This window comes from Phyllopteryx taeniolatus, chromosome 5, assembly GCF_024500385.1.
Source record: "Phyllopteryx taeniolatus isolate TA_2022b chromosome 5, UOR_Ptae_1.2, whole genome shotgun sequence".
Classification (NCBI taxonomy): Eukaryota; Metazoa; Chordata; class Actinopteri; order Syngnathiformes; family Syngnathidae; genus Phyllopteryx; species Phyllopteryx taeniolatus.
The window spans coordinates 14372052-14395977 of record NC_084506.1 but is presented as its reverse complement, the minus strand read 5'-3'; the positions used below and the strand labels follow the sequence as shown (position 1 = coordinate 14395977).

General features: G+C 40.6%; 1 protein-coding gene across 2 annotated transcripts in view; it reads right to left on the bottom strand.

Moving 5' to 3' along the window:
* The window catches only part of pdhx (pyruvate dehydrogenase complex component X), a 47170-nt gene that overhangs the window by 5709 nt on the left and 17535 nt on the right, over positions 1–23926 (bottom strand). For both annotated transcript variants that reach the window (XM_061773163.1, XM_061773162.1), the window contains exons 4-9: positions 19404–19597; positions 18546–18644; positions 12371–12533; positions 10630–10777; positions 7647–7705; positions 2761–2919 (exon numbers count right to left, since the gene is read on the bottom strand). In XM_061773163.1, the coding sequence (XP_061629147.1) occupies positions 2761–2919; positions 7647–7705; positions 10630–10777; positions 12371–12533; positions 18546–18644; positions 19404–19597 (822 nt within the window). The remainder of the gene's footprint in view (positions 1–2760; positions 2920–7646; positions 7706–10629; positions 10778–12370; positions 12534–18545; positions 18645–19403; positions 19598–23926) is intronic.

Below are 23926 nucleotides of genomic sequence, written 5' to 3'. Positions count from 1 at the left end.
TGTTGTTCCTAAATTATGTCATTTCCGATTTTCTGGGAGGCCTTGAAGGTAACCCACTGAGTGTGATTTGTGATTGGCTGTGGGAGTCGAGGAGCGGGAGAGCGTGAGTAGAGAGAGCGAGTGTGTGTACATTCAGCCACATAGGCTGACGGTTACAGGAAATACGGTACAGTTTAATCTTATTTTGGTAGGATTACGACCGACACTAATAATTTGTTTTGAAATAAAGAGTTAGTTGATAGCTCACTGCTTGTCCTGGTTTCTTCATCCCAACGAAGGCAGCGCTACATAAACAACTGTGACTTCTGTGGGCGTACCAATGAAACCCCCGCTAAGCAGCAGCCAACGAATGGTGCAACAAGTGAGAAATAAAATATTACTCTAACTATATAGAATTTGGGTTTATTTGGCACGGGAGAGAGTAAGATTCCAATCTCCAGTATGTGATAAGTGGCCAAATGCAATGAATGCATGAAACCATTGCATCTCAAACGTCATCTCATAACAAAACGCATTGCAAGCAGTCAATCTACACCACCTACACTGAAAAAAAGTACTTAATTTTTGATTGCACATGATTAAAATGTGGTAACCAGAGATAATTTTCCCCTCTTTTCCTCAAAAATATGTAAGTTTAACACATTTTAATCATGTGCAACTGATGTATGTGTGGGAATTAAGTAAATTCAAACAACGCTTTTTTGGTGCATCTGTGTGAGAAAGGCTTCTCTTGCGTGTGTTCCCTTTTCCACCTTTTTCAGAAAGCAGGCATTGAAGTTCTGGATACAGTGAGAATTTTTACTTGAAGCTATGCATATACAGCATGTTTAAATGTTTAAAAGATAAATTATTCTTCAATATTAAGTACAGTTGTTTGAAAAAAGTTTGAGAACCACTGTTTGAGAGTAATGTTACTATTCAAACAGCGTAATGTTACAGTGCTTGCAGAAACTAAATATATTTTTAGGAATAAAACCTCTGCTTAATTATTTTTTTTGGGGGGGAGGGGGGGGGGGGACACTTAGGCCTACTCCGCTACTGTATTTTAATGTTGGTCATCACGGTGGTACTTGGAGCACTAAATATCTTTTGGATGGTACCTGGTGTAAGAAGTTCTAAACAATAATATGGAAGAAGACTAAATAATGACTATAGCTGGAATGTTGCTTCAGAATACCCAATTGTCATTATATGACCAATTAAACAACCATAACACAAAACTTGTTTTAGATACCCACTAAAAAATTTACCACAAAGATGGTGTTTGAAAAATGACAACTGTCCAATAGCAGCCTTGAGACAAATGGAAACCATCAGCTTGTGCCTTAATAAAATGAGGAAAGGGAACTGACATAACCCTGAGGGGAAGATGAGGCGTCTGGAAAACAAAACGAACACATTACTGTGGCCAGGGTTTTATGGCAGAGCGTGACTGAGTGGAGTAACCTTGGAGAAAACACAATACATTAAAGAGTGTGGCTGTGGGATTGTCGATTGTCTCTAGTGGAAGAACATGGGGACGAATTATTCTTTGTTTTGTTGTTTTGAGATGATTTCATGACTTGAAATTTATATTGACCGTTGAACAAATATTTCAGCTTTCATTAAATACTGTTAGTACAAAAACTGAAAAGTAAGTTTACTGGCATGCAGGATCATTTAAAAATCTTTAGTTTTTTTGTTGTTGCAGCTTCTGGAGTTAAAAGCATCTGACGTGAACTGCTTGCACATATTTGTCGCTATATTTCGCTAATTTTCCAACCCTGTTAGCAACTATTTTGCAAAAAAGCAATAGTTTAATTCCCGTTAAGAATCATTTCCCCATTGTCTTATGTATGAGAAAAATGGCAATCACGGAGTAAATCAGACTGAACATTGTAAAAGACAGGGTGCAGCTATATACATTGCAAAAGCAGTCATTTAATGACAGGTTGGAAACTTTTGTCCCAGGGTATGTGCTTGCAAGCTGAAAACATTTTGTTGAGGTAGCCTTGATTTACCTGTACAGCTCCATATGAGAAAAGAGCTTGAGCGAGATGGAGGGGGTGCGGGATTACTCTTACAGATCGACCAGCCGAGCCACGCTTTTAGACAGTTAATTTTTTATTTTAAATTGTGGAAAATTTTAAATGTTAATTATCAAGCCTCGTGTTTACATACGTGTTTACAAATATGCACATATATTTTGAAGGACCCTATTAGCAAAAGGGACCCTATAAGCAACGGGGTGATGGGGAGATTTTTGTGAAAGAAATTCTGACATTTTAACATAAGGATATAATGCACAGCTCTACATCCATGTAACTTGACTATGGATGGAATTGAATGCATTTCTAGATCTGTGAATAGTATTGTTAACACTCAGTTATTGATATTTACACTTTTGTATGAAATCTTAAAGAGAAAGATTTTCCTAAATGTTTAACAATTGAGTATTGTTTGTGTTTATATGTTATTGACCAGGCTTTGGCCTGTCACCAAGATAAAAAACTGAGCACTGACTTATTTGGCTTCCATTTGTAAGATGAGAAGACCAGACACAGGCAAAAATAAAATAAAACAAAAAAGATAAAAATCATTATCAACAAATCTAAATGGATAATCGGAAATGGCATTTTCAACTGCACATGGCCAAATATCCCATTGGCACGACATGTGAGGTACAAAACTTTACAAATCCTGCAAGATTAATGCAGAAGCAACAATACTTCAGTGACTGTAAAAAGTTTACAAAGCAGTGATTCAGATTCAGACTTTTACCTTTGCGTTAGTTGAGATCTCCTGAACACCTTTGTTTGCAGCGTCTCTGATGATGGGGGTAATGAGGCCTTTGTCAGTTGCAACAGCAATTGAAATGTGAATAGAGTCAAGTGCTTGGGGTCCATCATCTGACCAGGTCACGTTCACATCTGGTAGCTCCTACCATCAGAAAGTCACGAGCAGTGTCACAACAATGTCAATCAACTTGTCAGTCAACCCAGATTTTTCTAATCTGGCTGTAATTAAATTAATACAAAAACGATCAGGCTTGAACTGGAGGACATCAGGCAAACATCGAAAGATCTACAGATTAGAGTAGATTCCCCAAATGGGGTTTTGAGTTTTTCCTTGCCCGATTGGAGGATTTCGATTAGGGGTGTCGTCAATCATTGACAACTGTGGGCCTGTGAAGCCCTTTGAGACACTTTTCTGATTCACGGCTATACAAATACTGTAAACTTGACAATTAATGCCACACATGCTAATAATATTGTAAAAGAGACATCCAAAAAGCTATCAAATGTATTTAAACTGTTTCTTCTTTTTTAATCACAGTCTCATGCAGTTTGTGTACACCTTTATATTGACTTGAAGCCTTCAAATTTAAGTCTATTTATTAGAGAACAAATGGGAGAAAAGGAGAGTAGAACAACGGCGCAAGGGAACGCGATTGTGCATGTCGGCCACATTTGGAAATCCTGGGGCTCGTGCATGTTGAATGTATTCAACAACTTCGTCTGGACCGTGTCATTCTTTTAGAGAAGTAGGTCTCCACCCAGACAAACCACCCCTGTGCCTTTGCAGTGCTTAAGCTCGTTAAAGAATCAAGCTAATTAATAGCACATTAGGCACACCTCGTTTCTCTATTGGTGGATCTCCAAACATGCATTCAGTCACAGGCACAGTATTCTGATACGTGCTCTTTTAAAGTGTAAGTGAAGCTGGAGCTGTCCATGTCCTGACAGGGTGACTACACAATGCATGCGCTCCACAAGGCATTTTCACATTTATAGTGTGCTTTATCTTTTGTATGGAGTTAAATTACATTCACAAGTCTCAAGAAAAGTAAATGTTTCCAGGACTACCATGCCTCTTGTTTCATTGTTAATTCCAATCTTTCATGCAGTGGGTGTGTCAGACGTTTGGACGGGAGAATAGGCGTAGATAAGAATTGTGCAAGCCCAGGTGAATATGGCCTTATACTGTAGTTGTAGCACACATATTGGAGAAGCATCAAACACTACTACATCGCTGTGTTTCATCATTGCTGTTTTGATTCTGATGTGTGTGCATTCCCAGCCAGAACACTTAACATGCAAACCCATGCCCTTCCCCTCCCTGAGAGACCTGCTTTCAAATGTCAGCAATTTCAGACTCCAAAAAGGCTGTTGTAATACACATGAATTGCCAAAACAGCGCAATATTTATCTTTTTCAATTAAAAATGGTCTTCTGTAAACAGTCTAAAAGCGGGAATTGAAAAAGTGTTGATACATTTATCAATCCAACAGGTTGAAATAGAACATGCTTTTGCAGATAGTTAAATGGAGAACTAGATCTCGAATTTGTGAGAGTTGAGCCTAATGTGGTTTAGAGCTTTAATCCTCAGATCTAATGACAATTGTCTCTGGATTGTTCAATGGAATTATTTCATTGGTAGTCCGAACAAGAAGAGAGGAACAATTTTGATTATCATTCTTTCAGATGCAGCACCCAGAGGTGTTTTATCGCCTTGTAGACAAAAATGTATTTGCTGGTGTCCAAAACGTTTAGCAGTTCTGGGACTGAGCGAATTAACTATTTGTTAAACTTTACAATTTCAAGGAAGGAAACATTTTTAATTGGATTCAAGTGAGATGATGATCCCCTGAATCATGCTAATTTAAGCATAACTGACTGACCAGTGATCTGTGTAATCATATCCAGATCTCTTACAACAATCTACAACCCCAATTCCAATGAAGTTGGGACGTTGTGTTAACACATAAATAAAAACAGAATACAATGATTTGCAAATCATGTTCAACCTATATTTAATTGAATACACTACAAAGACAATATATTTAATGTTCAAACTGATAAACCTTATTGTTTTTAGCAAATAATCATTAACTGAGAATTTTATGGCTGCAACACGTTCCAAAAAAGCCGGGACAGGTGGCAAAAAAGACTGAGAAAGTTGAGGAATGCTCATCAAGCACCTGTTTGGAACATCCCACAGGTGAACAGGCTAATTGGGAACAGGTGGGTGCCATGATTGGGTATAAAAGGAGCTTCCCTTAATTGCTCAGTCATTCACAAGCAAAGATGGGGCGAGGTTCACCTCTTTGTGAACAAGTGCGTGAGAAAATAGTCGAACAGTTTAAGGACAATTTTCCTCAACGTACAATTGCAAGGAATTTAGGGATTTCATCATCTACGGTCCATAATATCATCAAAAGGTTCAGATAATCTGGAGAAATGACTGCATGGAAGCGGCAAGGTCAAAAACCAACATTGAATGCCCGTGACCTTCGATCCCTCAAGTGGTACTGCATCAAAAACCGACATCAATGTGTAAAGGATATCACCACATGGGCTCAGGAACACATCAGAAAACCAATGTCAGTAAATACAGTTCGGCGCTACATCCGTAAGTGCAAGTTGAAACTTTACTATGCAAAACAAAAGCCATTTATCAACAACACCCAGAAACGCCACTGGCTTCTCTGGGCCCGAACTCATCTAAGATGGACCCATGCAAGGTGAAAAAGTGTTCTGTGGTCCGACAAGTCCGCATTTCAAATTGTTTTTGGAAATTGTGGACGTCATGTCCTCCGGGCCAAAGAGGAAAAGAACCATGTGGACTGTTATGGACGCAAAGTTCTAAAGCCAGCAACTGTGATGGTATGGGGCTGTGTTAGTGCCAATGGCATGGGTAACTTACACATCTGTGAAGGCACCATTAATGCTGAAAGGTACATACAGGTTTTGGAGAAACATATGCTCCCATCCAAGCAACGTCTTTTTCATAGACGCCCCTGCTTATTTCAGCAAGACAATGCCAAACCACATTCTTCACGTTACAACAGCGTGGCTTCGTAATAAAAGAGTGCGGGTACTAGACTGGCCTGCCTGCAGTCCAGACCGGTCTCCCATTGAAAATGTGTGGCGCATTATGAAGCGTAAAATACGACAACGGAGACCCCGGACTGTTGAACAGCTGAAGCTGTACATGAAGCAAGAACGGGAAAGAATTCCACCTACAAAGCTTCAACAATTAGTGTCCTCAGTTCACAAACGTTTATTGAATGTTGTTAAAAGAAAAGATGATCTAACACAGTGGTAAACATGACCGTGTCCCAGCTTTTTTGGAACGTGTTGCAGCCATAAAATTCTAAGTTAATGAATGATTATTTGCTAAAAACAATAAAGTTTATCAGTTTGAACATTAAATATCTTGTCTTTGTAGTGTATTCAACTAAATATAGGTTGAAGATGATTTGCAAATCATTGTGTTCTGTTTTTACTTATGTTTAACAGAACGTCCCAACTTCATTGGAATTGGGGTTGTACCATTTTGGTAAGCAGCATTGGTTTCCAACGTGATATAACTGTGTCGGTTCTTCTTGCTCATCTCCCTTGCTATCCTGCTTGGAGAGGGGGCTATGTAACGATGACCGAATCTGAGGCCGTTGCAGTACAGCTTCTGCACCAACCAACTGGGAGAAGACCTAAGGTGGACCAATTCCCTAGAGGTGTTTCTGTGGAGGGATTCTGCTCCGTCTGAATGGGCCCGATGCTGAGGCGGAACCACTTTCCTACCTGCATCGCTCCCAACGTGCTGTGAGGGCCAACTTCAAAATAAAAGCTTCATATATTACTAACTGATCGGATCTGTACGATTTACGTAAATGGCCTATTTAAATGGCGAAAAAGGCGACTGATTTGCATGTATGAACTAGGTCCCTCCCTGTGGTTCTGGGATTTGTGCTCACCGTTATTGTGATCATTTTGGGGGTGAGATCTTGCGTGGAGCCCCAGATCGAGGGAGACTATCAGTGGTCTTCCATTTTCTAATAATTGCTCCCACAGTTGATTTCTTCACACCAAGCTGGTGCAGGTCTACAATTTATTTTCTGGTGTCCTTTGACAGCTCCTTGGTCTTAGCCATAGTGGAGTTTGGAGTGTGACTGTTTGAGGTTGTGGTCAGGTGTCTTTTATACTGATAACGAGTTAAAACAGGTGCCATTAATACAGGTAACGAGTGGAGGACAGAGGAGCCTCTTAAAGAAGTTACAGGTCTGTGAGAGCCAGAAATCTTGCTTGTTTGTAGGTGACCAAATACTTATTTTCCACCCTAATTTGCTAATACATTCTTTAAAAATCAGATGTTATTTTCTGGATCTTTTCTTTCTCATTTTGTCTTTCATAAGTGATGTATACCTATGATGAAAATTACAGGCCTCTCTCATCTTTTTAAGTGTGAGAACTTGCACATTTGGTGGCTGACTAAATACTTTTTTGGCCCACTGTAGTTCTGAAGATAGGGGTTCGAATCCAGGCTGCGGCCTTCCTGTGTGTAGTTTGCATGTTCTCCCCATGCTTGTGTGGGTTTTTTTTGTGGGTACTTCAGTTTCCTCAAACATTACATTGGACCATTATTAAATTGCTTGAGGTTTTCTTTTTGTAATGTCAACATAATCTCTGTCAAAATAAATGTTTCTTGTTTGTGTTCTCTCACCAATTAGTTAAATTTCTGCAGAAGCATTACATAGCTCATTGTCACTGCATATACAGTCTTTATGATCCACACTATACACGTCAAGAGGCTCAACAAACTGAAAAGGACAAGGTTAGGAGCTAAAACAAGGTTAAGAGCGACTGAAATCACTGAGCAATACTTACTTTAAGCGTAACAGCAGCTGCCTTGATAATGAAATCATTAACAGAAACCTTGATCAGGTCTGAAAAGACAAAGAAACCTGTGAGTCATTTCAATGTGACACAATGATAGCCAGACAGCTGGTGAGGGGCTGCCTAAGCTCTATGGGTTTGACTCTTGTTGGCTAGAGTACAAGAAACTGACAAAAGGAACTATTGTCAAAAAGACATGACATAAGACACAGATACAAAAAAAAACTCTAGCAGTAAATTCATATCCTAAAGATCTGAATCTGCTCCATTCCCTAAACCAATGTGTGACACCAGTAGGCGAGGATTTGGACTGCATTTGCAGCCAATGGAGCCCATGAGTGCAGTCACAGACTGTTATGAATGCTGTGTGCAGCATGATGACCAAACTAAGCGTGAAATTGCACGATCCTGAATAAAGACAGTCCACAAAAACAACCGGAGAGACAATCTCTCAGTACACACAGAACCCTTGCTAATGTGTCTGGAATGGCCCTTGCATTTCCTCAGTGATTGAGAACAGTAGATGTATTCTTTGCTTGACAGCAGGTAACACATTTTACTAATTTAAGAACAGATCAACAAACACAAACAGGAAGTTTCAGTGTGTGATGATTTTCAAATTCTTTAGCACTTTAGCTTTATATAGCTTTTAGAAGCTGTTTTTTTTCTTTGTTTCTAAATGCTTTTAATCATGTAAAGCAAATTGAGTTATCTTGTGTATGAAGTGCGCTATATAAATAAATTTGCTTTGCTTAGCTTTCTCATATTTTGATTATGGCCTTTGCATTTCCTCAGTGATTGAGAACAGGAGATGTATTCTTTGCTTGACAGCAGGTAACACATTTTACATGTTTTGTAATAGGAAACTGACAAACTCCCAAATCTGTACATCAGCACAGATTATATTTTAAGAACATTTGACAACAGTAACAGACAAATGTTTTCTGGTTGAAAATCAACACATGCTTGGTAAGAAAGGATTCATTCATTCAACAGCCATTCTGGGGGAAAAAAAACTAATTTGAATCTATTTATATTTTTATGAAGATTATTGAAGTCACCATGTTTTCTTGTTTGGTTCTTTGGTTAAAAACAGCAAACAATAAAAAAAAAAAAAAAAAAACGTGTTTCATGCAAACATACACACCCCACAAAAAAAAGTATACATATATTAATCTGCATGACTGTTCTGCTTGATCAGGCATAGGTTGCGTGTGCCTAAATATTGACATTAAAATACAACTTTCCGAGTGCATTCATTTGAAGATTCTAATGCTTTTCAAGTGCACTCTTCATTACCAATTGCTCCTGTTATTTTCAACGATATTGATGTCACTAAATTAAGCTAGTTTACTCTTCCTTTTCTGCACCTGTGCCTTTACTACCAGAGTACAGACTTTATCTAGAGATTTCATACTTCATTGTTTTGGGATTTTGTTGGGCTTCATGTGTATTTTCTGTCCTTTTGTATGTGACTTGCATAGGATTTGATGCCTTTTTAAAACAAGTCCTAAAGAAAACCCTTATTTGATGACGAGAAGCAACTGATAATTTAGCATCTGAAGAACAAAACATTCCAATACAAATGTTTTTGTTTGGATTTCATCATCATATTACGATTTTCCAGACTTTGTAGTTTTGGCATTCAAAGGGCATTCATTCACCAAGTAACAGTGTGTAAACAGATTTGATGCTTTGTAGTTGACATTTTGTGAGACAGTTCATTCAATTTTCTTGTGAACGTGAGGCTCTGGTAAGTGACAAAAAAGGTATGGTTTTGGTCACGTGAGTCATTTGAGTCACAATGGTGTTGGTCCCCAATTATCAAGATAAAAAAAGGGGAGAAGTGGCCAACTAATTTAAGAACAGATCAACAAACACAAACAGGAAGTTTCAGTGTGTGATGATTTTCAAATTCTTTAGCACTTTAGCTTTATATAGCTTTTACAAGCTGTTTTTTTCCCTTTGTTTTTAAATGCTTTTAATCATGTAAAGCACATTGAGTTACCTTGTGTATGAAGTGAGCTATATAAATAAATTTGCTTTGCTTTCTCATATTTTGATTAATAACTCTTGTTAATGCTATGCTATACAATAAGAGGGATGAAATACAGCCAAATGAATTTCAATCATTCTGACAAGCACCTTTCATCTGTATAATTGGCAAAATATGTTTGAGTGTGGTGTGTGGAATGAGAGTTCTAAATAGTGTGACTGAGCAGTTATGTGCCAGTGTTTCTTTCAGTGCTACACTGTCCTCTTTGTTAAATGAGTGGTCATGTGGTTATTTTGTCTGAGTTTGTTGTCACATTTCTGTCGGGCCAATTATATACTACTCGTGCACTCACTCTAGTAGTCTCGCCACGCTGCACTATTTGCATATCTGTTGTTGACCAATACTGGCCACTCATGCCAGAGCAGCATCTGCCCCATTTGCATCTGCCTGTGACTGAGGAGTATCTGCAACATTTGCACAATCAACATTGTCCCAGATTATCGCACTACTCGTCACTTTAAACTGCATACACTCCTTGAAATCTCGGCGCCCTTTGCACAGTGGTCATTGCACCGGACTATTGCGAGATTAGTCATTCGAACTGCTCTAAGTGATAGAGGACTCTTTTTGCACAATGGTCAAAAAAAAAATTTTAAATTGTACTGGCATTACCAGATAACTAGCTACCTTTTATTGTTCAGTGACTGTTTTTCTCAATGTCTTTATGTCTCAAAAGTGTTCTCTGTCAATTGACTGTCTGTTGTCGTACGAGAGCAGCTCCAACTACCGGAGACAAATTCCTTGTGTGTTTTGTTCGACATACTTGGCAAATAAAGATGATTCTGATTCTGATGTGAAACCCTTTTAAGTTCTCATCTTCAAGGATAACAATTTATACCGTCAATACAAATATGATATTGTCAGCTCAAGCTATAAATAGGTGACATGCATAATTGTACACACAAGCGTATTGCTTACCTTTGGCTAAATCTTTTCGAAGGTTCATGACTGCAGCCATGTCACAGTCAACAGAGGCGTAAGCATGGGGAATGGTGGTTTTTGACTGCGTTAGTCTTTGAGCAATCACGCGGCGAACATTTGAGGCTGGAAGCTCTGTGAAAGTGCCCTGAGGAATAAGATTGCAGAAGGCAAGACATAGTGAATTACTGAACCCATGGAAAACAGCAGTGTGAGAGAGTCAATAGGGAAATCAGGCGACAAGAACAAGAATGATTGCCCTCTCATACTGATGACACCACCCAACTGACACCACCCAACTGCCATCAATCAGAACATGGACCAGGTTAACAAAGTAATTGACAACCCTGTTTCAGAAAATTTATGGTAGGTCTGAACAGAGGCATTGATTTGGGTTACTTACAGACCGACTACATAATATAAAAAGGCCATGTTTAACAGAAAGAGTTAAGGCCTCTTTATACTCCCGCACTCGCGCGGGCGACAACTCCCGCATTGCATCACGTGACCGGCCCCTTTGTGACATTTGTGGCGCACATGGCACAAATTGTCGCCACAGGAAGAATGCCGCAGAGATTATCTCTCGTGATTGGTCCGTTTAAGTCACATGCTGTGATGACGTACTAAGCTTTCCCCTTGGTTCCTCAATCCCGCCAACCCGCCTTTCATTTAGTGGCCGCACATACCACCTATGCCACCGCCTTCTTGATCGATTTTGCAATGCATCATCTGGTCATCGAGGTCAATTTGTTCTAGCGGGCACTATTCCATGGTCGTCATTGTTGTTGTTCCAGAAAGTAAAAACAGCTACCGGAAATGGCCATAAAATGCAGAGGATACTCCACCCTGTGGTGTCCTCGCCAATACCAGCCGTAGCGATACCCCCGACTTGGAGAACTGCAGCACATTTTCAAAACTGCGCACGGGATAGCCGCAGTAACGTCAGTGCAGTCGTCGCCCACCCAAGTATAAAGAAGCCTTTACTGTGTATGTTTTGAAATAAAACAGCAAAATGGATATTGAAACCAAGTCGAACCTGTCTGACACTGACGGATAGAGGGACACCACTCAATTTAGGAATATTTGAGTGACGAACATACAGACAACTAACAGCTGTGTTAGCTAAAAGTTCTACTCCGCTAAATCCAAGCTGTGCTATCCCCACAGAGTTTGTTTGGTAACACGCGGTAGCTTGTGCTCTAGCTGTTCATAACATTTCTTTTGAGTTTTTATGTGACAAAATCCTTGTTTCCAGCTGTCGTGCACATGTGAGTGTGTGGAAAGCTGGCATATTCCGAAAGCGGTGAAGCCCCAGTTATGTGAGCAAAGGCGGGCGTCTGCAGGGGAGGCAGTGGCTTGGGGAACTTCCATATCCAGCATACCGAAGGAGGCCGACTTCCTGGCACAGAAGGCGGCAAAGCCCCGGTCAAGGGAGTGACGAGCCCACCGCGAGGGCACAAAATACCGACTTTCAAAGATTTCATGATACAAGCAGCCTTCTGGAATGTAGCTTGTAGCATCTGTATCCCAAACAAATATCCAACCGCAAATTGGTGAAATCAGAATCAATCAATAAACTGAATGAATTTCATAATGAACAATGCCATATCTACAGTATGACCCATGACCGGGTATACTATTATTAGAAAGGAGCATGACATATGGCAAGAGCGACACGGACCTTTGACCTTAAAGCGGGAGAGCCATGTTAATATGTTGTATAAGCTAATGTAAAACCTACCGGTGTGTCTGGCTTTCCTGGTACAGAAAGAGGAGGTATGTTGGGTCTGTTGCCTGGTGGTGGTGGAATAGCTGCTGGGATCGGAGCAGGGCTCAGACAAGGTGGGGCAGTCATGACTGTCGTCTTTGGCCCCGGAGACATCTTCAAAAGATTTAATGCATCTCTGCCGAAATATACCAATAATATTAGAAATGGGAACCGGAGGATGACGGTTCAAGTCGCGTGGCAGACAAATATAAAATACCAACTAGTTGTTCGAGAGAGGCTGGTCTCCTTCCTCAAGAGGTGCAGTATTTTTGTGCACCCTTCTTACTTTCCTTATGTTATTATTATAATCATTACGAGTCATTAGCAATACACAGAAAAAAATAACTTGCCTTTCATTTTATAGTATAGTAAGTATAATCACCTACCACATTCAAGAAGCTTACTTACACATATAGGGCAATCAACATGTTTTATTATTAGTGGCATGCTGAACTACTGTATATGAGAGTTTATGGTAGAATGATTTTGCATGTAACAACCAAAGAGTTGTTGAAATTATTTGTTTTTGATATCATTAATTCAACTATTGGTGATGGTCTAGATATTTACAGCACTATGATATACTATACTACAGTACACAAAGCAGGCATGTCAAAATGATGAGAGTCATTGTGTTGCTGCTCTGAGTACACAGGATTACCTAAAGTGGGATGGACAGTATATGGACATAGCTACAAAATATTATTTTCACACAGTAATTTGGAGCTTGGCAGCAAAAAAAAGTGGGATGGACATGAATCAGGTGCACCTACTGTATTTGTAGCGTTCCTTTCCAGCTCCAATTCAGTGCACTAGGGTCATCATACCCACATGCATCCAACCTTTTGTCTGGATCACCTGCCTCTGACCTCACCATGCAGTCTGGGCCCCATAGCTATTTTCCCCACTGCTTTATTCCTGCATTCTTACATTTCCTGTAGCACACTAGCACCTTGTTTCCTTACTGATAGGAGTATTTACTTGTGGAAAGATTTAGAGAACTTGGAAATTCCCTCCTGATAAACTGGTAAGATATTTTAGGTTTGAGAAATAACAAATTCTGAAACACATTGACAGTCAAGTCTGAAAGACTCTGTGAAGGTGAGTAGAATATTAAAAAAGGTAAAAAGAGATCAAAGCAGCACTCTCCAAAGACTTAAAGACCATGTAAGGCGACCAAAAAAAAGGTCTTGTGAATTTGACACAGCACAGATAAGAACATTGTAAATAAGCCTGAGAAAAAAAAATTGAGAAAAAAAGGAAAAAAAAAAAACAGCAAAAATAAATAAATAAGGTTCCTAAATCATGAAAAATAGAGCCCACCTCCAAGCTGTCGGATGGTGTGGTCGTGTCCGCTGAATGTGCTGGAAACGCCCTACTCGACCTTCACTTGTCAATCAAATACGTTCATTCGCACAATATGTGCTGAAGTGTCTGTAGTCAGCTACACACTGAATAAAGTCACTGTGTTTAATAAATAGGTAACTTTTCCTTAACTATCTCTGTTATGTTGGGACACACATACAACAACACTGGCGCGTTGTTAGAAATTAGGAGTTATCAGGAATTCCTGCTACAATATGGTTGGCTGCAGGACACTGGCCGCTGCAATATGATTGGCTGCTGCATCCCAGTAGGACACTGCATACTTATTTCAGAAAATAAGTATGTGACTTCTGACGCTGCTATTATGAATCCCACTGACCCTAACCATAACATACTTGATTGTTTTTTTTTGTACAAATGTAATACATATTTGAAATGGTTATCTTGTTAGATCTGTGTGGCCTTCCCGTCCCGCGAAACAGGAACCAATCATATTGGTGTGGGGCGTGTCCTGCCTAGAACACAAGTGAGAGTTCTAATAATGCAGTGCTGAGGTATTAAACAACCCTGTCACCAGTCTAGCTCACTGCAAGCTATAGTGGTAGAAATGGGTACTATTTAACTCACAATTACGACAGAGAGCCAATGATGAAATGACGCCGCTAAGTACTTATACCGTGGAGGATGACCGACTCATGGCCAGAATGTAAACCCAAACCAAGTGCATTCTTAAATGTTTTTAACATCACCCAAAACAATCTATCCAACTGTGATAGTGAAAAACTATTTAACGCTATATCTAAGCAACTGCGTACAAAAAAAGTATTTGCACATTTTCCGCACTTACAGTCCCCTCCAAAAGTATTGGAATGGCAAGGTCAATTCCTTTGTTTTTGTTGCATACTGAAGACATTTGGGTTTCAGATCAAAAGATGAATATGAGACAAAAGTTCAGAATTACAGCTTTTATTTCATGGTATTTACATCTAGATGTGTTAAACAACTCATGACAGAGCACCTTTTGTTTGAACCCACCCACTTTTCAATTGAGCAAAAGTATTGGAACATGTGACTGATGAGTGTTTCTAGTTGCTCGGGTATTGCCTTTTAGATTCATTGCTTAAACATTAGATAGTGTTGTTTTTGGCATTGGGTTTCACCTTTGAAAACTTCATTTTCTGTTAAGTAAACATGAAGACCAGAGAGTTGTCTATGGGAGAAAAGCAAACCATTTTGAAGCTGAGATAAGAGGGAAAATCAATCAGAGCTATTGCACAAACAGTACACTGAGCATAGCCAATACAACTATTTGGAATGTCCTAAAAAAGAAAGAAACTACTGGTGTACTGAGCAACAGGCATCGAACATGTCGGTCAAGGGTATCAACAGACGATGACAGAAACACTGTGAGTGCTGTGAAGAAACACCCAAGGACAACAGTCAGTGACATCACTGCCAACCTCCACAGGGCAGGGGTGAAGGTATCACAATACACTGTCGAAGAAGACTTTGAGAGAAGCAATATAATCGAGCTAGAAACCAGCTTACTAAAGAAATTAACATTGCAAAAAGAAACTATGCAGGAAAAGTTGGAAAAACAGTTTAGTGGATTTACAGCCAACGACTTGAATACCTTCTACTGCAGATTTGAAAAGGACATTTTCACACCAGACACCCACCCGGCCGCACCCGCGACCACAATCACACCTCTGACTTCTGCGTTAACCATTCATGAACAGGATGTGAGACGCATCTTCAACCAACAAAAGATTAACAAAGCGGCAGGCCCGGACCATGTGTCCCCATCCTGCCTCAAGGTCTGCGCGGACCAGCTCGCTCCAATCTTCACTCAGATCTTCAATAGATCTCTGGAACTGTGCGAAGTTCCATCCTGTTTCAAACGCTCCACCATCATTCCAGTCCCCAAGAAACCTGCAATCTCGGGTCTGAATGACTACAGGCCTGTCGCTTTGACATCTGTGGTCATGAAGTCCTTTGAACGTCTCGTGCTGGACCACCTCAAGAGTGTCACAGGTCCCCTGCTGGACCCCCTGCAGTTTGCCTACCAAGCGAACAGGTCTGCGGATGATGCAGTCAACATGGGACTGCACTTTATCCTAGAACACCTGAACTCCTTTCATCCACGCTTCTCCAGCTCAGCGTCTCACCTGCCATCTGCCAGTGGATTTACAGCTTTCTGACGGGCAGGACACAGCAGGTGAGGCTGGGGGAGACAATCTCATCCACACGCAGCATCAGCACTGGGGCGCCCCAAGGTTGTGTCCTCTCTCCGCTGCTCTTCTCTCTCTACACGAACGACTGCACCTCAGCGAACCCGACTGTCAAACTCCTGAAGTTTGCAGATGACACCACTGTCATCGGCCTCATCAAGGACGGTGACGAGTCTGCATATCAACAGGAAGCGGAGCGGCTGGAGCTGTGGTGCAGCCGACACAACCTGGAGCTGAACACGCTCAAGACTGTAGAGATGATCGTGGACTTCAGGAGGCATCCTTCGCCACAGCTGCCCCTCACGTTGTCCAGCCGCCTTGTGTCAACCGTCGAGACCTTCAAGTTCCTGGGAATTACAATCTCTCAGGACCTGAAGTGGGCGACTAACATCAACTCCGTCCTCAAAAAGGCCCAGCAGAGGATGTACTTCCTGCGGCTTCTGAGAAAGCACGGCCTGCCACCGGAGCTGCTGAGACAGTTCTACACAGCGGTCATCGAATCAGTCCTGTGTTCTTCCATCACAGTCTGGTTCGGTGCTGCTACAAAAAAGGACAAACTCCGACTGCAACGGACAATCAAAACTGCTGAAAGGATTGTCGGTACCCCCCTACCCACCATTGAGGACTTGCACGCTGCCAGTACTAAGACAAGGGCGTGCAAAATCCTCTCGGACCCTCCGCACCCAGGTCACCAGCTCTTCCAGCTCCATCCCTCAGGTAGGCGCTACCGATCAATGCAAACTAGAACTAGTAGACATTCCAACAGCTTCTTCTCTCTTGCGATCAACTTCTTAAACACCTGACCTACAATTCCATTACAACATCCTGGCAATTTTTTGACTTTTGACTGTCACATTTCTGTGGGGCCAATTATGTATTACTCATGCACTCGCTGTAGTTGTCTCGCCATGCTGCACTATTTGCATATACTGGCCACTCATGCCAGAGTAGCATCTGCTCCATTGCACACTGTTTGAGGAGTATCTGTAACATTTGCACAACCAACATTGTCCCAGATTATCGCACTACTCGTCACTTTAAACCGCATACACTCCTTGAAGTCTCAGCGCCCCTTGCACAATGGTCATTGCACCGGTCTATTGCAATATTAGTCATTCGAACTGCTCTAAGTGCTAGAGGACTCTGCATATTTGTCTTTTGTCAATGTCTTTATGTCTCCAAAGTGTTCTGTAAATTGACTGTCTGTTGTACTAGAGCGGCTCCAACTACCGGAGACAAATTCCTTGTGTGTTTTGGACATACTTGGCAAATAAAGATGATTCTGATTCTGATACAGGCCATACCGCAAGATTCAAACCACTCATCAGCAAAAAGAATCGCAAGGCCAGATTGGATTTTGCAAAGAAGTACAGAGATGAGCCACAAAACGTTTTATGGACTGATGAGAGCAAGATTAACCTCTACCAAAGTGATGGAAAGCCCAAAGTATTGAGAAAGAAAGGATCAGCTGATGATCCAAAACACACAAGCTTATCTGTGAAGCATGGTGGAGGTAATGTCATGCCCTGGGCTTGCATGGCTGCTTCTGGAATGGGCTCAATAGTCTTTATTGATGATGTAGAAGAAGAAGAAGAAGAAGAAGAATCACCTTTGTAACTCATGATGGTAGCAGCAGAATGAATTCTGAAGTCTACAAAGCCATTTGGTCTGGCAATTTACAGAAAAATGCATCCAAACTAATCAGGAGAATCATGCAACAAGACAATGACCAAAAACACACTGCCAACACAAAAAAGGACTTCATCGGGGAAAAAGTGGAAGGTCTTAGACTGGCCAAGTCAATCACCGGACCTTAACCCAACGGAGCCTGTATTTTACCGCCTGAAGAGGAGATTGAAGGGAGAAACCCCCCCGAAACAAACAATAACTGAAAGAGGCTGCAGTAAAGGTCTGGAAAAGCATTTCAAATAAATAATACAACAGTCCGGTGAAGTCAATGGGGCGTAGGCTTGATACAGTTATTGCAAGTAAGGGTTATGTCACCAGATATTAAATGTTATTCACTTTAAGTTCATTTTATAATGTCTTTTCCAAAAACTTTGCTCACTTGAAATGTGGGTGGGTTCAAACAAAAGGTTCTCTGTCCTGAGTTGTTTAACACATCTAGATGTAAATACCATGATATAAAAGATGAACCTTTGTCTCATATTCATCTTTAGATCTGAAATCCAAATGCCTTCAGTGTACAAAAAAAAAAAAAAAAAAAAAAAAAAAAGGAATTGAGCTTGCCGTTCCAATACTTTTGGAGGGGACTGCATCGTCAAACATATTTAATATATTCACAAACAAATCACAAAAATGACTATAGAGGACCTTTAAGGTTTTAATTGTAACAATTTTTGCACCTTCATTGGAATGGGAAGCTTGCCTGGCTCTAATGGCTTATCTTTATGTTGCATTTCATCAGTTCACCAATTTACACATCTCAGTGTGAACAAGCTGCACTTTTTTTCCCCAATTCTATAAATTATTTTTTACCTCCAATTGCCAAAACCAATAACACCCTACTTTGAAAGCCACATGAAATCATGTGGTTGCACACTATTTTCTGTTATTTTTCTCAAACCTACTCCTTAGTGATTAGTCCTCGAGGTCCAGAAGGTGTGGCCAGTTTTGGATCAATGCCATGAGTGTCCAGGATGCGCCTTGCTGCTGGGCTTAGTCGTAACCTGAAGGACAACGAGCCATGAAGACAAGTTACTCTTAGACTTCAAAAAATCTTTATTTTATGGCCTTCGTAATGTTTATTCAAATTCTACCTTGAATTCAAGCCTCCTATGGTTTTGCAACCCAATACTATTGTTCCTGTACTGTAATTGTACATCTAAAACATCTGAGCATAGTTTTATTTTGAATCCATTTTCAACCAAGTTCATGCAGACTTCCAAATGTCAACTGGCTCACCGCAAAATGTTTGCATAACAAATACACACTGTTTGCTCTATGGCAGGTCCTGTACCTTCCCCTAGGGTTTCTATTGCGTAAACAAGGGTAGACAGGGTTTCTGAAATTCAGCATGCATAGCATTCAATGCTAGATTCATCTTAAGAAAGTGTATGCTGTTTTATGAGAGGAAAACATCTCACTTAATTGCCAATACTATCTAACAACTAATAAGTCATAATTATTTTGGCAGTGTAATAATACAATACAATTGCCCTCGCACAGTGGTTGTAATGTATTATATTTAGTAAAAACAAATAGAAAGTTGGCTGGGAATGGTTAGGTTGTTTGTTTTTTACTTAATGACATCCTTGATTCTCTGAACCGCTTATCCTCACTAGGGTCGCGGGTTTGCTCGCGTTAATCCCAGCTGATGTTGGGCTGGAGGCGGGATACACCCTGAACTGGTCGCCAGCCAATCGCAGTGTATAATCACATACATAATCTAAACAAATCCCAACAATAGATCATTAGGTGGCACTTACAATCCTGCTGGGACTATTTTGGGTGGAGAAGGTGGTGAAGAAAAAGCAGGGGGCACAACAGAGGCAATGGTTTCATGTATAGCAGGTGGAGGTGCGGATGGAGGGGGAATCTCCACCTGTGTCCAGTCTTGTCCTTCCTCCACCATAACAGCAATGAGAGTTCCCAGGCGCACATTGCGACTGCCCTCCTCGATCTGAAATGTGGGTGAAACAAGTCCTTTTCGATGATGTTGCAGCACATTAACAAAACATGTTCATCAGACTGACGCAAAGTAAAGAATAACAATGTATGCTGTGTTGTGGCTCACTGTAATTGAAGCCCTACGCTGAGACAGAATAGGTTCTTGTGTAGTGTAATGAGTGACTTTTTATGCTTGCTGTCACCACTGATTCAAGATGCTGTTAAGAGCTAATCTAAATACAATGTGTGCCTTTTACTACTCTCTCCACAGTCTACTGGACATTGTCAATCAATCAGTACTGGTTCAGTCTAAATGAAAGGCCATGCTAAAATACTGCCCGCTGCACTTCATCGATTTTAAAAAAAGTATCCATTTTGTGAGGTGTCTCTTGTCAGAATGAAAGAAATTTGCGGAGAGCAACACAAAACGGTCCAAATAGTGGGGTAAAAAAAGCTTTCTGCACACATAAAAAATCAAGACTAGTGTTAAAATATTCAAATACTGGATGATGAAGCATACAATATCGTCTGCGATTTTTTTTTACATTTAAAATGTGGGCACTGCTGCATATGAAAAGTGCTTCATTTGTAGCAGGTGACAAAGGTATGGTTAAGGCTTTATTAAGGGTGCGCTCAATGGCCAAATTCAAAATAATAGCTTAAAATGGAATTAATGTACAATGTATTAAAATATTAAGATTTTATTTTGAAGTTGGCCATCTCAGCACGTTGGTGGAGAGGCGGTGTGTCACAGTACAACATTATTAACAATCGTTGTAGCGGCTGTCTTGACTTCAACTTTTCGGCTAGCCTGACCGCAAAATGGTAAATGGACTGCACTTATATTGCGCTTTATCTACACCATCACAGTGCCCAAAGTGCTTTAAAAATCCTCACATTCACCCACTCACACACACATTCATACACCAATGGGCGACTGCTGCCATGCAAGGTGCTGCCAGGCCCATTGGGAGCAAATTGGGGTTCATTGTCTTGCCCAAGAACACTTGGACATGCGGACAGTCGTAGCCGGGATACGAACCAGTGACCCTTCGATCACTGCACGACCTGCTCTACCGACTGAGCCACAGACGCCCATCGTAAAAAAAAACGCTGCAGTAAAAAAAATGCCAAAGTAAATTGAGAGGGAAATCACTACTGCTGAGTTCTTTGCAGTTTGTGACCGTGCATGACTGACCAATGGTCAAGCAGAACAACGGAGACGTACTCATCCTTGAAAATTGATAGGAATTTTCAAATGAAAACTCGGTGCTTACGGCCTAATGTTATTGCGTTTTATGCATTAACTGTATTTGCTTCCATTAAGTTGCAATTCATGTTTGCACTTTGTAATAGCATATTTATTCAGTTCGCCCTTGGTAAATGAGAATTTTTTTTGGGGGACATTTATTTTGTAATATCTATCATTTACTCGATGCACCGAAATGAAAATTCTTGACCGAAACCAAAAACTGAAAGTGAAAGTGATGACGAAAACGCTAGGGTGCCGTTGCCTTATGGTAAACGACGACCTTCCCAACATGGCCGCCACCTATGCACGTCCGATCAGTGGGGCAGGCTTATTTAGTGTGAATACCCATGTCCGGGAAGCCCAATGGAAGACGTGTGAGGTCATGTGACTCGTGTCGTTTGATTGGTGAACTAGACTTAAACATCACTATCACTTATATTGGATGACGCAAACAGCGCCCGATGCCGAAGTCAAAGTCTCACGCACGAAATAGTTGATAAATAAACAATAATTGATAAAAGTAGAAAGCGACATTTAGATCATTGTAATGGAGTAAAAGTACCGTTACTTCTTAACAGCAGAGGCGGTGGATGTTTTTTTTCTGCTCTCATCAACTGCTGTGACTCCAAGTGCACAGGCGGAACCTCAGGCTGCATATTAGTCCGCAGCTGAGTAATATTCAAAATTTACAATAAATATATTTATCTTTGTTATTAATGTGTGTACTAGTATGTCACTAGTAGTTATTTATTTATTATTTGTTAGTTATCATTTATGCTTATTTGACATTTATGCTTGATTTGTGGCACTATGTCATTATCAAACCGTGAGTGGAGGGTGTGTGTGTAATAAAGTGACCTCTCAGTCAATTCAACTGGATATCTAGCAAAGCATGACAGCTGTCAGTGATAAACGTGACGCGTTATGCATGATACATGATGTTATTTCAGTAGTTTTTATTTCAGTGAGAAAAAGTCTTTCAGTCCTAAAGCAAAAAGGCACGTTGGGCTTTTTTCAGCCGAATCATTTCAGTGGCCGAAATTTCGGTGCATCACTAGTATTACTCTCACAGTACGATAATTATTGTGGGAAAGCTCACGCAGGAGGGAATACCAAAAAACCTCTCTTTTTCTTACTCGCCGAGTCCTTCTCAATAGGCTTTAGTAGTTTGTGCATTTTCCCACGGGTTTTTGTGAAAACGACATCTTCACATCATATATTGCTGTGCAGGTCTATCCCCGCCCTTCCAATGTTTACATTCGCAGCAATAATCATGCTATGCTCACAATAAAAAAACTGTTTCATTGAGAAATTGTCTGTTCACTAATTTCAATGAATTTATTGTCATATTTTAAGTTATTAGAAATTGCTGCTATTCTAACAGTAAAAATTACTGTATTTTTCGGACTACAAGGCGCACTTAAAATTCTTTATTTTTTATCAAAAATCGATAGTGGGACTTATAATCGCTACGTCTTATGTATTAATTGTGGCTGTGCTTACTGACCTCGAACCGATTTTATGTGGTACACAGCGCTCAAAAAGCTGTCAAAATGTTTTAGTACAACTTTGGTAAGCTACAAAGCCGCACCGCTTGATGGATTGTTGGAGCATTAGGGCTACCATAGTCAGGAGCCTCACGGAGTAATACTGTTGGGTAAGATAAATCCAACATTAAATTGGTCCTTCGAGCTGGATGTCAACACACCCGAGGATTCCAGTTGTGGAGCCGACTTCCAGTTAAGAGACCGTGGCCACGGCAAGTAAGACCCTTTACGGGACTGGTCTTCGTCCTCCTCAACTGGGATCTGAAGGTTGACGACAATCCACAGGATTGAAGACGACTGGTGAGAATTCTCCACTCGAAAGAGTTGAAGTGAGAATTACCACAGAAAGTAAATTTGAATCACCGTCCTACTGAAAAAAAACAGTCTTCTAGACTACCCTAGGTAGTATTACACTGAACCAAATTCTTTCAAATGGGGAAAGGAAATAGTAAAATAAAAAAACAGGGATACACTGCAGTGTAAATGTTGGAGCTTCATTAAATTAAATTTAAAAGAAAAAAAAAAAAAACAGGATCCTGATAAAATTTAATATTTAGAGACAGGGATAACCGAACACGGCTTTAATGGTTGGTTAAATACACAAAAAATAGCCGCGTTGCAGGAATCAAATTATATAAAAAATAAAAGAAACCAGTGTCTTCATTCCTTTTGTGTCTATTTTTTATAATGTTGGGTAAGATAAATCCAACATTAAATTGCGTGAGCGTGTTGAGAGGCTGTGATCTGAACAATCTCCCATACGCCCTCCTCATGAGAAAAAGAAACCAGTGTCTTCATTCCTTTTGTGTCTATTTTTTATAATGTTGGGTAAGATAAATCCAACAAATACATACTGTGCTTCAACATAATATTATGGTGTGTAAGGACCCCAAAATGGCACCTGTAAAGACACATGCTTACGAAGCGGATTTCAAACTCAAGGCTATCAGTCACGCAGTAGAATGCTGGAATAGAGCAGCTGCGAGAGAATTCAACATTAATGAATCAATGGTACGGAAGTGGAGGATGCAAGAAGATGACCTGCACCAAGTAAAGAAGACCAAACAGAGCTTCTGAGGGAACAAAGCGAGATAGCCACAGTTAGAGGATGAAATTGGACAGTGGGTTATTGACCAAAGAACAGCAGGTGGAAGCATCGCTATAGTCTCTATTCGACTCAATTGCAACAGCGGTAGCACGTGACATGAAGATCAACGACTTTCGAGGAGGTCCCTCTTGTTGCTTCCGTTTTATGAAAAGGCGTGATCACTTCATCCGCACAAGAACTATCATCTTGCAGCAACTGCAAATGGATTACGAAGAAAAGTTGGCTATTTTACGCATCTATTTCAAGAACAAGATCACTGAAAAGAACATCCGGCCAGAACAGATCACCATCATCACCTTGGACATCACCGTGAACCATACTGTAAAGAAAACAGGGACCACAGGGAACGAGAAGCCATCCTTCACTGTAGTTCTCGGTTGCCAGGCTAATGGCCAGAAACTACCACCCAGGGTCATTTTCAGGAGGAAGCTATCA